The following is a 17503-nucleotide window of genomic DNA, read 5'->3' on the forward strand; positions in this document are numbered from 1 at the left end:
GTTGTTGACTACTTCTACATAATAAAACAAGTGGACTGATTGAGTATTGAAATCGACATATTAATATTCCTATTTAAATAATTCTGAAATTAATTTAATTATTTGTGGACAATTTTTAGATCGATAACTACTAATCCTCCATGCATAGCCAACCAAACGTGGTAGAAAGACAACCAAAAATTAATGGGAGGGAACGGGAGAGAAGCAATTGTCGTGAGCTTAGGGTTACGGTGGCTTCATTTGTAGTTTTGTACTTCCTCTTGACCAAAACCTTTTATACTTTACAAACAAGAGATTCACAAAGATTGACTAGTCGTCTAGAGAGACAAGGTCTTCTTTGTAGTTGGTCTCATTGCTTATAGTATATTTTGAGCTGCATTCTCCAGTAGGAAATATGAACTTTGCATGCATATATTTGTACTAGCAATGGAGTACTATTCTATGTTAACACTACTTCTCATATGTTTATTTATCAACATTTATCCCTCTTTTGGAGCTGATAGCATATTAGCTAATCAGTCTCTCTCTGGCAACAATACCATAATCTCTTCTGGTGGAAATTACGAACTTGGTTTCTTCAAGCCTAGTAGCTCTTCCAAGTACTTTATTGGCATCTGGTTCAAAAAGGTCCCAGAGCAAACCGTAGTTTGGGTTGCAAACAGGGCGAAACCTGTAAGAAATAAGTATACCTCAGAGCTGAAAGTTGTAGATGGTAATTTGGTGCTTTTAGACGAGATGAAAACACAAGTTTGGTCCACGAAGACAGAATTTACTTCTTACACTCTAGTAGCAGTACTTTTTGATGATGGAAACTTGGTTTTGAGAAATGAGTCATGTTCAGCTTTGATTACCCATCTCACACCTGGTTGCCAGGTAGTAAGATTTCATATGATAAACGTACAAACAAAATGAGAACTCTTACTTCATGGAAGAATTCCGAAGATCCTGCTCCTGGATTGTTTATACTGGAAGTTGATCCAATTAACAATGAGGGTGTCATTATGTGGAACAGGTCGAAGCAGATATGGAAGAGTGGACCTTGGGATGGTCAAGCATTTGGTTTAGTACCTAATGTGCGCCATAATTCTTATTCTCTGTTTAACTTCACCTATATTACCAATGAAAATGAGACTTCTTTATCCTACAATGTGATACAGACTCCACACTGTATATCCAGAACCATCATAGATTTTCTGGGCAGTTACAGCTATTTTCATGGTTGGGAAAAAACAATAAGTGGGTCTTAATTTGGTCTGTGCCAAAACAACAGTGTGAAGTTAGTGATGTTTGTGGGGCGTATGGTATATGTAATCAACTTGCTTTACCTCCCTGTAATTGTCTGCCCGCCTTCGAGAGTAGGTTTGAGAAAAGTTGGAGCTTGGGAGATTACTCTGGTGGTTGTGTCAGAAACAACAAGCTGGAGTGTGGTAAAACAAATGCATCCAATGGCCAAAAAGAGGTGTTTGGAAAATATTCATACATTAAGTTGCCTGATAATTCTCGATCCGTTTCATCTGTTGGAAGTATTGCAGACTGCAAATCTGTATGTTTTAGCAACTGTTCTTGCAGTGCTTATTCTTACCATGATGGTACCTGTTTTACTTGGAACACGGACCTCTATAATATGCAACAGCTATCAAAAGACGACAATAACGGGAAGGTCATCTATATAAGACTCAGCCCACTAGAGTTCTCTAAAAAGAGTAGGAGGTTTGTTTATGGAGCTGTTGGAGGGTCATCTGTAGTTATGTTAATAATTCCTTTAGGGCTTATTTTAATTATAATTAGAAGAAGGAATTTAAAGGAAGTGAAGAGTGCTCAAGCTGTAGAAGGTACATTGGTGGCCTATGATTACAAAGATATGAAAATTGCCACAAAGAATTTCTCAGAAAGGTTGGGTGGAGGAGGTTTTGGATCTGTTTTCAAAGGAACATTGCCGAACTCAATAGTAATAGCAGTGAAGAAGTTGGAAGGCATTAACCAAGGAGAAAAGCAATTCCACAATGAAGTTAGCACAATTGGGAACATTCAACATGTAAATCTTGTGCATCTTCGTGGTTTCTGTTCTCAAGGTAACGAGAAGTTGCTTGTGTATGAGTATATGTCCAATGGTTCATTAGATTCCCATATCTTCAAAGCAGAGAAGGGTAAAAGTATATTATCCTGGAAAACAAGGTATGCCATTTCACTAGGCATAGCAAAATGGTTAGTTTATCTGCATGAGAAATGCATCGACTGCATCATACATTGTGATATTAAACCCGAAAACATTCTTCTGGATGAATATGAAGACAATCAAAGAGATAGTATACAGGAAGGAATGCATATAATTGTTACTCAGAGTTTCAACCTTATCCGGGAGTATGGAATGGCTACAATGTTCACTCTGATTACATCCTAGGAGCATGAGACATATGTAGGCTCATCTAAATGACAAACTAAGAGACAGCTGTTAAGACCCAGACAATCTCAGCCATACACCAATAACAACCTTAATGTTTCAATGAGACAAAAGTAGAAAATATTAGGAAAGGAGTAAAGGACAATAAAACAGATCAGCAGAGTAGAAAATACACTAGTATTTCCTCAATACTCCCCCTCAAGCGACAGGGGAATCCTTGGATGATACTGTAAGCTTGTTCAAATGAGAATTGTGTAAACCAACTGACAGCTGCTTGGTGAAGATGTCTGCTACCTGTTTTTGAGAAGACACATGAACAGTCTTAATATTTCCAGTTTTGACTTGATCACGAACGTAGTGACAATCTAGTTCAACGTGCTTGGTACGCTCATGAAGTACCGGGTTTGCAACTATAGAAAGGGCTGCTTTGTTGTCACAGTTCAACAGAGTAGGTGGAATATTTTTGAGGTCCAAATCTTTAAGTAAGGCAGATAACCAAGTCATTTCGCATGTGGTGAGGGCCATTGCCCGATATTCTACTTCTACGGAGAATCTCGATGCTACAGACTGTTTTTTGGACTTCCACGAGATGGGCGAGTTGCCTAAGAAAATACAGTAACCCGTGGTGGATCTTCGGGAAATTGGACAAGACGCCCAGTCACTATCGTAAAATGCAGTCAACTGGGCTGCAGAATTGGAAGCTAACAGGATGCCTTGAGACTTTGAACCAGCAAGATACCGCAGCTATCGATAAGCAACTTGGAGATGTGCCGTGGTTGGCTTGTTGGTGTATTAAGAGAGAAGTTGCACGCTAAAACAAATGTCTGGGCGTGTGATTGTCAGGTAAATCAACTGCCCAAGTAGACGTTGGTACACTAGAGGATTAGGAAGAGGATCACCCAAATCTGGAGTTAACTTTATGTGAGAATCCAAAGGTAGTAATAAAGGTCTGGCATTCAACAAGTTGTGCTCCTTTAAGATGTCAATTGTGTACTTTCGCTGACTTAGAAAAATACCATCAGCAGAGTTGTCAATCTCAAGACCCAGAAAATAACGCAGCTGGCCAAGATCTTTCATGTGGAAATGTTGAGCTAGAAGAGACTTGAGTTTGCCAATGACTGTGAGACAGTTGCCACTCAACAACAAATCATCAACGTAAACTAGAACAAGTGTTATGTTGGAAGAAGTGTGCTTGCTGAATAAGCTATAGTCCGTTTTGGACTGTTGATATCCCATCTGAAGCAGAGTCGTAGATAATTTGTCAAACCACAAACGTGGTGCTTGACGGAGACCATACAGAGACTTCCTTAGACGACAGACCATATTTGGTGGGACAAGAGACAGCTCCATATTCACAGAAATTCTACCCCCAATTCCTCTGTAACGTTTAGGCATTTTCATATAGACAATTTCAGACAAGTTGCCATGTAAAAAGGCGTTAGATACGTCCATTTGATGAGTGTACCAGCTTTGAATTGCAGCCACGGCAAGAACAATTCGAACGGTTGTAAGTTTGGCAACCAGAGCCAAAGTTTCAAACTAGTCCACACCAGACTTTTGGTGACAACCCAAGATAACAAGACGTGCTTTGTACTTGCTATGGAACCATCCTCTTTGAACTTTGTTTTGAAAATCCATTTAGAATCAATAGAACGTTTTCCTTGAGGTAGCTCCACAATATCCCAAGTGTTGTTCAGTTCAAGAGCTTCCAGCTCTAAATTCATTGCTTCGACCCACTCATTACTTTGGACAGCCACATTAAAGGAGACAGGGTCTTGGTGTGTAGAGATAGTAGATAAAAAACAATTAAAATTGTTGTCTATAGATGTAACAGCAAGATTCGAAATGTGATGAGTATTATTGGGTGTCACAAAATCTTGTAGCCAATGTGGTGGAACATAAGGTCTAGTTGATCTCCTAACAGGAATAGGAGAGAGAACAAGTGGAACGGGACTGTTGGCAGCAGAAGAAGATTCTGGGCTTGGTGGAGTGGAATTCAACTGTGGTGGTTCAGGTATATCAGTTGTGTATAGTTCATCGACACAATCATAGTTGTTATTAGTCATAGAAGGAGGGATGGGCTGCATATAGTTGCTGGCAGAGTCTTTATGATATGGAAAAATGGTTTCGTGAAACACCACATCTCTAGAGGAAAATTCTTGTTTTGTAAGAAGGTTTAGAAGACGATAGCCTTTCTGACCTGGTGGGTAGCCAAGGAAAACACAAGGCACACCACGATGTTCAAATTTATCAAGAGGTGGGGAATGATTATATGCAAAGGCCAAGCACCCGAAGACCTTTAGATTATCATATTCAGGTAATTCATTGTATAACAGCTCATGAGGAGATCTGTTGTACAGAACACGAGTTGGAATTTTATTGATCAAATGCACGGCTGTAAGAACACAAGCCCCCCAGAAATCCAAAGACAAACCAGCATGAAAACGAAGAGCTCTAGCCACCTCTAAAATGTGACGGTGTTTCCGTTCCACTCGAGCATTTTTCTGTGGTCGATATGGACATGAAGTTTGGTGGAGGATTCCATTAGCAGAGAAGAACTCATTGCAAGATGAAGATGTAAACTCCAAAGCGTTATCAGAATGAATGGATTTCACAGATGCATTGAAGTGATTTGACACATATTTCAGAAAAGATTTCAGTGTAGCAAGAGCATCTGATTTAAGGTGCAACAGATAGACCCATGTATTACGGAAAAAATAATCGATAATTGTCAAAAAATATCTGTACTTTGATTTATAAGGGACCTTATACGGACCCATATGTCCAAGTGCAACAGTTCAAAGATTGTAGAAGCATGTGACTTGCTTTTTGTAAAAGAGAGTCTAGTGAGTTTTGACATGGGACAGGAAACACACACTGTAGTAGGGTGAGAAGTAGAGTATTTAATACAAGGAATATGTTTGAGGCTAGACACAGAGGCATGTCCCAGACGATGGTGCCACAAAGCCAAGTCACTTTCAGCAGTGGCAGAGACAATATTGCAATCAGCAGACAAGTAGGTTGTATTTATAGGAGCAGAAGAATTAATGTAATACAGATCATTTTTAGCAATCCCAGTAGCATGTATTTGTTTTGAAAGTTTATCAAAGATCACACAATGAGTAGAATAGAAATGCACATCACAATTGTTCTCTCTTAGTAAGCGTTGCACATAAAGTAGGTTATGCTTAAACGAAGGCACACACAAGACATCATTGAGAGTCAAGGTGTTGGGTTCCGAAGGCATAAAACGCAGCGGATAAACGTAAATAAAACAAAAATTTCGAAACCCAAAACATGATCCATGTATAATTATGGGCAGATTATGGAGATAACGAATCATACCTTTCAAGAGCTTAACTTTCACGAACTCAACGGAGATCCTAGCTATCACGCTTTGTGTCTACCTCTCGGAGAAACACCTCTATGGTATCCACACGAGCACCTTCAAGAACGTCTCACGAACTTGACTACGGAATGGATGTACTAGCCTCCTTCTTGACGATCTGAATTGTCTCTGCCTCTCTTTGCTGCTAGGGTTTTTTTCTTAAAAACGTACAAGCCTCTTTAACCTATCATTATCTATTTATAATGGCTGATTAAAAAGGCCCATAATAGCAAAGCCCAACCCTAGTAGGTATTGGATTAAATAATAAAAACGAATTTCTATTATTTAATTAATAACTAAGTCATACTTAATTATTATGGGCAAAAACATTCCTTTTAATTCGAATTTATATTATCTCAATTAAGTCTTACTTAATTATAATAAAATTCAAATAATCATCAATTAATTTAAATCTATAATTTAAATTAACTATTCCATTAAGTGCTCTATTTGTGCGACCCTATAGGCTATTATTTAATTGACAATAATTTTATTCTCTAATAAAATTATAAACAATGAGCGGTATCTAGTAATACATCATTGTTACCCAATTAAACAATAATTAAATCGTGATTAGATAAAACCTTTCGTGATTAATATTTTTCGTGTAATATAATCCCTTTAACCATACATATTATAGATTAAACTCGAGGCATGTATTTAGTCATCCTCTTCAACATTTAATCCGGGTTTACTTGATCCATGAGTAGATTATCGAGACAAATCATTATTTGAGCATGGCCATGCTTTTATAATCTCACTCAATCAAGAGGCCAATAATATCTCTCCTAATTATAGGAGGGTTAAATCCTTTATCTATCATTCATATTTCTCATACGACTCATGATATACCCGATGTCCACTTTTATCATCACCCGATCAAAAGTAACTTTTAATGTAGTCAAAGTATATTAATCCTCGTATAGAAATATAATGATTTCAAGTCAAAGGATCGTTACACCATTATCACCGTGAGTCTTTCTTATGACTTTATTAAACATGAAGAATCTCACTGTGGGTCTGTCCAGTACCATGTACTCTCATATGTACCTATGTATTGACTTTAGTATCTCCATACTTATAACCAATGAGATGTGGTTATCTTGTCAAACAACATACTAGTCTATCTATGTATTATTATTGTCCTATATAATAATACTCGACTAGGGACCTTTAAGAATATGATATATTATATAATCTCAAGTTCAAGTCATGTACTTAAACTATACAATTTGTATCATGATTCTAAGGACATTTATTATGCTAACAAAATATCGCAGTAATTAAGGTCATAATAAATACATTTATTGAATGATCAACTGACATAAAGATTATAAAAGAATAATGTATTGCCTCTAGGGCACCTACACTAACAATCTCCCACTTGCACTAGAGCCAATCACCCATATATCTAATACCCATGGAACTAGTGTGACCATCGTGCTTCTGCTGCGACAAGCCTTTGGTCAGTGGGTCTGCAATGTTATCATTTGTGTGCACTTTACATATGTGTATATCACCCCTTTCATTAATCTCTCGAATAAGGTGAAATCTCCTGAGTATATGTTTAGCCCGGGAGTGTGATCTAGGTTCTTTAGCCTGTGCAAAGGCTCCATTATTATCGCAGTATAGATCAATGGGATCTGCGATCGATGGAACCACTCCCAAATCAGAAATGAACTTTCGAATCCAAACGGCCTCCTTAGCTGCTTCACAAGCTGCAATGTACTCAGCCTTCATTGTAGAATCAGCCACTGTTTCTTGCTTTAAACTCTTCCAGCTTACAGCACCTCCGTTTAGACAAAACACAAAACCAGACTGTGATACAGTATCATCTCTGTCTGTTTGGAAACTTGCATCGGTGTAACCTTTTACAACGAGTTTCTCTTCTCCTCCATACACCAAGAATGAATCTTTAGTTCTTTTCAGGTACTTAAGAATATTCTTAACTGCCGTCCAATGACCTTCACCCGGATTAGACTGGTATCTGCTCGTCATGCTCAAAGCATACGAGACATCTGGGCGAGTACATACCATTGCATACATGATAGATCCAATTGCTGAAGCATATGGAACTTTATTCATGTGGTCCTTCTCATCCAATGATTTCGGACACTGGTCCTTAGAGATCGTTATCCCTTGAGACACGGGGACATATCCCCTTTTTGCATTTTGCATTCCAAAACGATGCAAAACCTTATCAATGTATGAGCTCTGACTTAGACCGATCATCCTTCTAGATCTTTCTCTATAGATCCTCATTCCTAGAATGTAGGATGCCTCTCCTAAGTCTTTAATGGAGAAATTGCTCCCTAACCAAGTCTTAACAGCCTTTAGAGAAGGTATGTCATTCCCCATTAGTAGTATATCATCAACATATAGTACTATGAATGCCACATAGCTCCCACTAACCTTCTTGTAAACACACGGTTCATCTTCGTTTTGAACAAAGCCATACTCTGTGACTATTTCATCAAAACGGATATTCCATCTCCTAGAGGATTGCTTCAATCCATAAATGGATCAACACAATTTACATACCTTGCCAGCATTCCTTGGATCGACAAAACCCTCAGGTTGTGTCATGTACACATCCTCTTCAAGGCTTCCATTAAGGAAGGCTGTTTTGACATCCATTTGCCAGATTTCATAATCATGGAATGCTGCAATGGCAAGTAAAATCCTTATAGACTTGACCATAGCCACTGGTGAAAAAGTTTCATCATAGTCAATACCATGAATTTGTTTGAAACCTTTTGCAACCAGCCTAGCTTTATAGGTCTGAACATTTCCATCCATGCCCTTTTTCTTCTTAAAAACCCATTTGTACCCTATGGGTTTTACCCCTTCAGGTGGATCAACCAAAGTCCATACTTGGTTTTCGTACATGGAATCTATCTCGGATTTCATGGCTTCAAGCCATCTCTTAGAGTCTGGACTGTTCATAGCATCTTGGTATGTGAGAGGCTCATCTTCATCTATGAGCATCAAATCACCACACTGAGTCATGAGAAATCCATATCTCTCTGGCTCATGGCGAAATCTACCAGACCTACGAACAACCTGTGTTTGTTGAGCATTATCATTATTCTGCTCTTGTTCCACTTCAGGTTCAATGCTATTTTGCGGTTCTCGATCTTCATCGAGATCTATAGTTCTCCCACTGTTTCTTTTGGAAACAAAATCTCTTTCCATGAAGACAGCATCTCGAGCAATAAACACTTTCTGCTCAGAAGGACTATAAAAATAATACGCCTTTATTTCATTAGGGTATCCTACAAAAATGCACTCTTCGGATTTAGGTCCAAGCTTGTCAGATTCTTGACGTTTCACAAACGCCTTACATCCCCAAACTTTCATAAAGTTCATGCCTGACCGTTTCTCCTTCCATATCTCATATGGAGTCTTTTGAACCTTCTTAGTGGGAACACGGTTAAGTGTGAAAGCCGCTGTTTCTAGAGCGTAACCCCAGAAACTAATTGGAAGATCTGCATGACTCATCATCGATCGCATCATATCCAACAAGGTGCGATTTCTCCTCTCTGAAACTCCATTCCATTGAGGTGTTCCTGGCGGAGTGAGTTGTGATACAATACCACACTCTTTCAAATACTCTCTAAATTCGGTGCTTAAGTATTCACCCCCATGATCGGATCGTAAGATCTTAATACTTGCATCTCCGCTAATTTGCTTCTCTACTTCAACCTTGTATTCTTTAAATTTTTCAAAAGAATCGGATTTGTTCTTCATAAGATATACATATCCATATCTACTGAAATCATCAGTAAATGTTATGAAGTAGTAGTAGCCTCCTCTAGCCATTACACGCATTGGGCCACATACATCACTATGTATTAGCTCCAGACATTTAGTGGCCCTTTGACCCTTACCAGTGAAAGGGGCTTTAGTCATCTTACCAAGCAAACAAGATTCGCATTCTTGGTATGATTCAAAATCAAACTTATCCAAGTATCCATCCTTATGTAATTTGGATATGCGTTTCTCATTTATGTGGCCTAGACGACAATGCCAGAGGTATGTTTGATTTGAGTCATTCATTTTAAGTCGTTTGTTTTCTATATTACAGACAGGGTTATCTAAATCAAGAACATATAAACCATTAAATAAACGCGCAACACCATAGGTTAAATCATTCAAAGCAAAAGAGCAACTGTTGTTCTTTATTGTAAACGAAAAACCTTTCTTGTTCAAACAGGAAACAGAAATAATGTTTCTGCGAATCGCAGGCACGTAAAAACAGTCTTCTAGTTCTAAAACAAGCCCAGAGGGCATAGATAAATAATAAGTCCCTACAGCTAAAGCAGCAACTTTTGCTCCATTGCCTACTCTTAGGTCCACTTCTCCCTTAGCCAAAGTTCTACTTCTCTGCAGGCCCTGCACATTTATACAAATGTGAGAAGCACATCCAGTATCAAATACCCAAGATGTAGAAATAGACAAATTGACTTCTATAACATAAATACCTGATCCAGAAATCTGAACTGCTTTCTTTTTCTTCAGATCCTCCAAGTAAATTGGACAGTTTCTCTTCCAGTGACCATCTTTCTTACAGTAGTGATATTCACCCTTGGCCACACCACCTTTAGGCTTTAAAGCCTGTTTGGGACCTGACTTTGGCTTGGGTGTAGAATCAGATCCAATCTTCTTCTTACCCTTCCATTTGCCCTTCCCTTTGGCCTTACCTTTATTTCCCACCATCAGTATGGGAGCAGGTTCAGCTGTCTTCATGTTGGTCTCATATGTTCTCAACATATGAAACAATTCAGTAGGTGTTTTGTCAAATTAATTCATATTATAGTTCACAACAAACTGAGTGAATTTGTTGTTCAAAGAATTCATGATTAGGTCAATACCAGTTTCCGGACCAATCGGGAAACCCAAAGTTTCAAGGTACTCAATGTAACCAATCATCTTCAGAACATGTGGGCCAACTGGTTCACTCGCCCCTTGTTTGCAATTAAAAAGTGACTTACTCGTGTTGAACCTTTCTTGACGAGTTTGGCTTGCAAACATGCTTTGCAAGTGCTCATTGATAGTATATGCATCCATATGCACATGTTGTCTTTGAAGCTCAGCACTCATAGTTGCCAACATAAGACATGCAACATCATTTGCATCATTCTCATCCCTTGTGCGTGCTGCTCGTTCATCAGCAGTAGCACCCTCAGGAAGGGGGCCTGGAGGAGGAATATCAATGACATGAAGCTTGCGCTCCTGCCTGAGGACAATCCTCAAATTCCTCTGCCAGTCTAGGAAGTTGTTTCCTCCTGTCAGCTTGTCCTTCTCAAGGATTGAACGTACGGACAGTGTGTTTGTGTTGTTTGCCATTACTCAGTATCTACAATAATAAAAGCGCAAAATAAACATTAGATTGTCTGAGTTAAAATTTTATGTTCATATGATTATGATATATTCATAATATATCTCCCACTATTTTTTATCAAATTAATAGCCCTAACTATTAATTCGGAAAGTATATCCCATAAATCTTTCTAGTGAGCCAAGATCCATATTTCGTCATGTTCTAAGTCAACCACTGGTATCCTTAAAACATGATTATTTAGGTAGACAACAGTTGTCAATTATATCATATATAATTCTTGGATAATTTGGTGAACAACAATTGATCTTATCTATCTAATAGATTTTTAACCAAACTCTATGCTTCTAAGTTCATAATAGTTGAATATAACCGTTTATATTCACCTTATTATGATGACTCAGTTAAGTTAGACCCAATGATACAACGTCCGAATATAACCGTTTATATTCGTCGCATTTCACCATGATAGATAGGAGTCCCCTGCCACTGACAGCCCTTCCCCTTATCGATCTAGGATTTAATGAGTGTTCATTCATTGGAAAGCATCTGATTAAAACTTAATATTTTTACTTAGGGATTTTTAATTTAGAACGATCATGATCCCATCATAAAGAGATTCCCAATTTTTCCTTGAATAAAATACTTCAAATCAATACTCGTCAATGGTTTGATTTCCAGGTAGTGGAGGAGTCACATCGGTCTCGCTTAAAACCCACAGCCTTACAAGTTCTATGAACCCGTTGTTGACAAAATCGTCCCATGTCAGAAATAAAGAAAATTCGTATTTTATTCCGTATTTCATAAACACGAGAATCTCATGATCGTTTGTTAATTTTAAATCTTGAGTCGTTACAGATTTTATCTTGTTTAAAGGCATGACATGGGTGATGTATATAATACATACATGCATCATTAATCTAATTAAAACATGCATTTTCTACTCTACACATACTATTTATACATCATATGAAAAGTGCGTAAAGTAAACGTGCAATAATTATGGCCCAATCCTATGTGATCTTTTCAGGCTAATGAAAAGATCAAGGTCAGTCTATGGTGTAAAAAATAACTATTACATATGTCTTCTCTATTGCTTCCATTGTCTCCTTGGCCTCCATAGGATGCCTCCTCTTTCCCTTGTCCTTCTTGGATGTTACATTAAGAATTATACTAATGAACTTACAAAAGAACTCGAGTTACATTCGAGATAAAACAACTACAAATAGAAAACGATATGCAAGTCGTATTTATTACAAACCAAAAGAATAAACCATTACAACTAAGGTCTTAAGGCCATAACTATGCACCATGCTCAAGTAACCATTAAAGAACATGATAGATCATATAAAGATGACATACTATTTATCACTTATCCTGATCCAATCAAGAATAATAAATAAGTAAAGCATATGTCATAAGCACAAATTAAAAACAAAACCCTAAGCACGCGGATCGACCTCCGCGGTGAGGTCGCTAGGGGGGTTCGGGGGGGCAGCGAGCCCCCCGATGGCGGAAATTTTTGCAAAATCAAGTATCAGAATACTAGCAAAACATGTATCAGAATACTATTCCAGAAGCATGTATCAGTATACACACGATCCATATCCCAGTGACCAAAAACATGTATCAGTATACATATTTTAAGAGATCGCATACATAAGAGTTATGGCAGATCTTAAACATACTAGTATCATCATATAGATCATTAACAGATTCATCATATCATTCATATAACATAACTGTTATCATGGCAGACTCATATAACATAACTGTTATCATGGCAGACTCATCACACATGCATACTTGTAAAAATACAGTAAACACGTAACCAAATCAGCCCCTTATACACGTAGCTCTGATGCCATTGTTGGGTTCCGAAGGCATAAAACGCAGCGGATAAACGTAAATAAAACAAAAATTTCGAAACCCAAAACAGGATCCATGTATAATTATGGGCAGATTATGGAGATAACGAATCATACCTTTCAAGAGCTTAACTTTCACGAACTCAACGGAGATCCTAGCTATTACGCTTTGTGTCTACCTCTCGGAGAAACACCTCTATGGTATACACACGAGCACCTTCAAGAACGTCTCACGAACTTGACTAACGAATGGATGTACTAGCCTCCTTCTTGACGATCTGAATTGTCTCTGCCTCTCTTTGTTGCTAGGGTTTTTTTCTTAAAAACGTACAAGCCTCTTTAACCTATCATTATCTATTTATAATGGCTGATTAAAAAGGCCCATAATAGCAAAGCCCAACCCTAGTAGGTATTGGATTAAATAATAAAAATGAATTTCTATTATTTAATTAATAAGTAAGTCATACTTAATTATTATGGGCAAAAATATTCCTTTTAATTCGAATTTATATTATCTCAATTAAGTCTTACTTAATTATAATAAAATTCAAATAATCATCAATTAATTTAAATCTATAATTTAAATTAACTATTCCATTAAGTGCTCTATTTGTGCGACCCTATAGGCTATTATTTAATTGACAATAATTTTATTCTCTAATAAAATTATAAACAATGAGCGGTATCTAGTAATACATCATTGTTACCCAATTAAACAATAATTAAATCGTGATTAGATAAAACCTTTCGTGATTAATATTTTTCGTGTAATATAATCCCTTTAACCATACATATTATAGATTAAACTCGAGGCATGTATTTAGTCATCCTCTTCAACATTTAATCCGAGTTTACTTGATCCATGAGTAGATTATCGAGAAAAATCATTATTTGAGCATGGCCATGCTTTTATAATCTCACTCAATCAAGAGGCCAATAATATTTCTCCTAATTATAGGAGGGTTAAATCCTTTATCTATCATTCATATTTCTCATACGACTCATGATATACCCGATGTCCACTTTTATCATCACCCGATCAAAAGTAACTTTTAATGTAGTCAAAGTATATTAATCCTCGTATGGAAATATAATGATTTCAAGTCAAAGGATCGTTACACCATTATCACTGTGAGTCTTTCTTATGACTTTATTAAACATGAAGAATCTCACTGTGGGTCTGTCCAGTACCATGTACTCTCACATGTACCTATGTATTGACTTTAGTATCCCCATACTTATAACCAATGAGATGTGGTTATCTTGTCAAACAACATACTAGTCTATCTATGTATTATTATTGTCCTCTATAATAATACTCGACTAGGGACCTTTAAGAATATGATATATTATATAATCTCAAGTTCAAGTCATGTACTTAAACTATACAATTTGTATCATGATTCTAAGGACATTTATTATGCTAACAAAATATCGCAGTAATTAAGGTCATAATAAATACATTTATTGAATGATCAACTGACATAAAGATTATAAAAGAATAATGTATTGCCTCTAGGGCACCTACACTAACACAAGGTTGGGGTCAAATGTACCTGAACTTTTTGTGATATAATCACAGCAGCTCCTGTTGGCAAATTGATGTTATGTGTCCCCTCCAAAGACGTAGCATTAGCCAAAGTTGAGGAAAGAGAGGTCATATGGTCAGAAGCCCCCGAATCCACAATCCACTCCGTAGAATTGTCACCGGCATTGAAGCATGATATCATTCCAGAAAAATGAAAATCGATTTCATCATCATTATCAGACTGCTTAGATGGGATAGTTGTCATCATTTGTGCCAATCGTTCGAGTTGTTGTGGAGTAAACAACTGAGCAGCATCACTTGTCTGGGCATGTGCTGCAAATTTCTGATGTTGAACACCAGATTTTAGAGAGTTCTGAGGCTGCCACTTTCCTGAATGCTGAGTAGACTGAACATATGATCTACGAGCTCCTCCTGTGCCTGTGTTGGACTTTGTAGAATGAGGATGCCAACTAGGATAACCCACAATCTGCCAATAATTTTTAGCAAGATGTCCCTTTCCACAAACATTGCAAACAACAACTGGTTTATCTTGAGAAGCTTTACTAAACATGGCCATCAAATCACTTCCAGATGCCCCCAAATTCAGCATAACACGTTGTGCTTCTTCTTGTTCTAGTGCAGAGCAGGAAACCTCTACTGGGTAATGGTATTTGTAACAATAACTGACTTCTATGAGAGTTATATTGTTCATCCAACCTATTTAAAAACTGAAACAACCTAGATTCCTCTTTTTGTAGAGCTATAGCATCTAACAGCTTGACTACTTCTGGGGTTGGGGCAGCAATAACAGGAAGCATATTTAAAGAATCTAGTTCCTCCCAAACAGCCTTCATAGATGTATAATACTCTGTGATAGAAGTACTTTGTTGTTTCAATTCATACAAATCTTTACACAACTTGTATTTACGACTTCCATTTGTTAAAGAAAATCATTTTTCAAGATTAGCCCAAATATCTTTTGCATCAGTCATATACATGATGGATCTTTTAATAGTGGGTGAGACATTATTAGTGATCCAGACAATAACCATATTTTTATAAGTCTCACACATTTCAGCTTTAATAAGATCATCAGTGGGCAATGGAACCGTACCTGTGACGAAAACCAGTTTGCGTTTTGACGAGAGATTGATTTCTATCGATCTACGCCATAGCCTGTAATCAGATGACCCTTGAAGCTTATCCACTTGGATCGAACTAGCGTTATCCGAGGGATGAAGAAAGAGGGGTGTCATCATTTCTTGATATGTCAAACGAGCACCAGCAATGAGGAACACAACACTCGAATGATCGGAAAATAAACAGAATGTTAATTAATTCTCCCGTGCACTCCGCTCTGATACCATGAAGACAATCAAATAGATAGTCTAAACGAAGGAATGCAGAGAATTGTTACTGAGAGTTTCAACCTTATCTAGGAGTATGGAATGGCTACAATGTTCACTCTGATTACATCCCAGGAGCATGAGACCATATGTAGGCTCAACTAAATGACAAACTAAGAGACAACTGTTAAGAACCAGACAATCTCAGCCATACACCAATAACAACCTTAACGTTCCAATGAGACAAAAGTAGAAAATACTAGGAAAGCAGTAAAGGACAATAAAACAGATCAGAAGAGTAGAAAATACACTAGTATTTCCTCAATATAATATATGTGTCCCAAAGTTGCATATTTTGGTCTAACAAAGTTGGTTGGGCATGCTTTTAGTAGGGTTTTGACAACCATGAGAGGAACTATAGGGTATCTTGCACCATAATGGATATCAGGGCTAGCTATAACAACAAAAGCAGATGTTTATAGCTATGGAATGATGTTGTTTGAGTTTGTGTCAGGTAGACGAAATATGGATCAAAGAAGAGATGGTAAAGTTGAGTTCTTTCCTGCAAGAGCTGCAAATGTGACAATAGATGGAGGCAACATCCTTGACATTTTGGACTCATATTTAGATGGAAGTGCTGATATAGAACAAGTAACGAAGATATATCAACTAGGTTATTGGTGCATCCAGGATGATGAAAATGTTAGGCCATCAATGAGTCAGATAGTTCATATTCTTGAAGGTGTAATGGACATGAATCTACCTCTAGGTCCACGACGTCTTCAACTCTTTATGGATATGGACAATGAGGAGGATATTGTTAACTTCACTGAAAAGTTATCCTCCCCTGGTTGACAAATAAAGAGTTAATTAGAGATCCTGTGTGCATTAGTAAACGAGCATCAGAGTGATTGTATTTTCACTTATAATGGTATTGATAATTTTTACTGTATTAAGCTAGTTCCGTTTATAAGAGCATCTCCAACTTGGAGAGTTGTTAGGTTTATTGTCCATGTTGCAGTCAAGTGCCCGTTATACCTATTGTCCCAGAGGTATTCTTTTTTTCTTCGAGTCACCTGCGCGGCCTGCTCTCGTGTCCTCTGTTGCCTAGTAGACCCGGAAGCCCCGACTGTACTCGCACTACAAGAATGACAGCCTTTCCCATACAAGTCCAAATAGACTAAGTGCGCAACATTTACAGTCAAAACCAACTTTTATATTTATTACCTCAATAAATACAAAGGACACAAGAGTTATGGCAGGAGTTCACAACGCTATTACTCCCCTCGGTTTCATTTCTCATGCAATCTACCCATAATACACTTAGATTTTTCCCCATCCAAGTGTTTCCCCCATTATTGCCTATATTTCTACTATACGAGCAATATATTTCATACACAATACATGTTTACATCTGAATGCCTAAAATATAAAGAGTCCAGCCACAAATTTGAACTTCAGGGCAGTTTATAATTGTCGGGCAGTTTAAACAATTGTACCACATGCCTTGCAACTGTCCCCTTGAGTGCCTGCCACTTGTGCCCTTATTATTTTCCAGTTTCCCTTGTCATCCAACTTCTATGACTCATTAAAACTGTAAATAATCGTTACCAAGTGATTTGCTACTCACA

General features: G+C 37.5%; 1 protein-coding gene and 1 pseudogene across 1 annotated transcript; both read left to right on the top strand.

Annotated features, from left to right (window-relative positions):
- Positions 1-426: 426 nt before the first annotated feature.
- On the top strand, positions 427-1247 carry LOC141695341 (G-type lectin S-receptor-like serine/threonine-protein kinase At2g19130). Its single transcript, XM_074499596.1, has 2 exons — positions 427-873; positions 933-1247. Exons 1-2 carry the CDS (start codon positions 427-429, stop codon positions 1245-1247), a joined length of 762 nt encoding a protein of 253 aa, XP_074355697.1.
- Positions 609-16727, top strand: LOC141695342 (G-type lectin S-receptor-like serine/threonine-protein kinase At2g19130; annotated as a pseudogene).
- The last annotated feature ends 776 nt before the right edge of the window (positions 16728-17503 follow it).

The sequence above is a fragment of the Apium graveolens genome, chromosome 11 (assembly GCF_009905375.1).
Source record: "Apium graveolens cultivar Ventura chromosome 11, ASM990537v1, whole genome shotgun sequence".
Taxonomy (NCBI): domain Eukaryota; kingdom Viridiplantae; phylum Streptophyta; class Magnoliopsida; order Apiales; family Apiaceae; genus Apium; species Apium graveolens.

What these genes read in the sequence shown, in the direction of transcription:
- LOC141695341 (XM_074499596.1), top strand. Translation starts at nt 427, where the DNA reads ATGGAGTACTATTCTATGTTAACACTACTTCTCATATGTTTATTTATC. An exon ending in ATCTCACACCTGGTTGCCAG is followed by an intron (nt 874 to 932) that starts GTAGTAAGATTT and finishes ACTTCATGGAAG; the next exon opens with AATTCCGAAGATCCTGCTCC.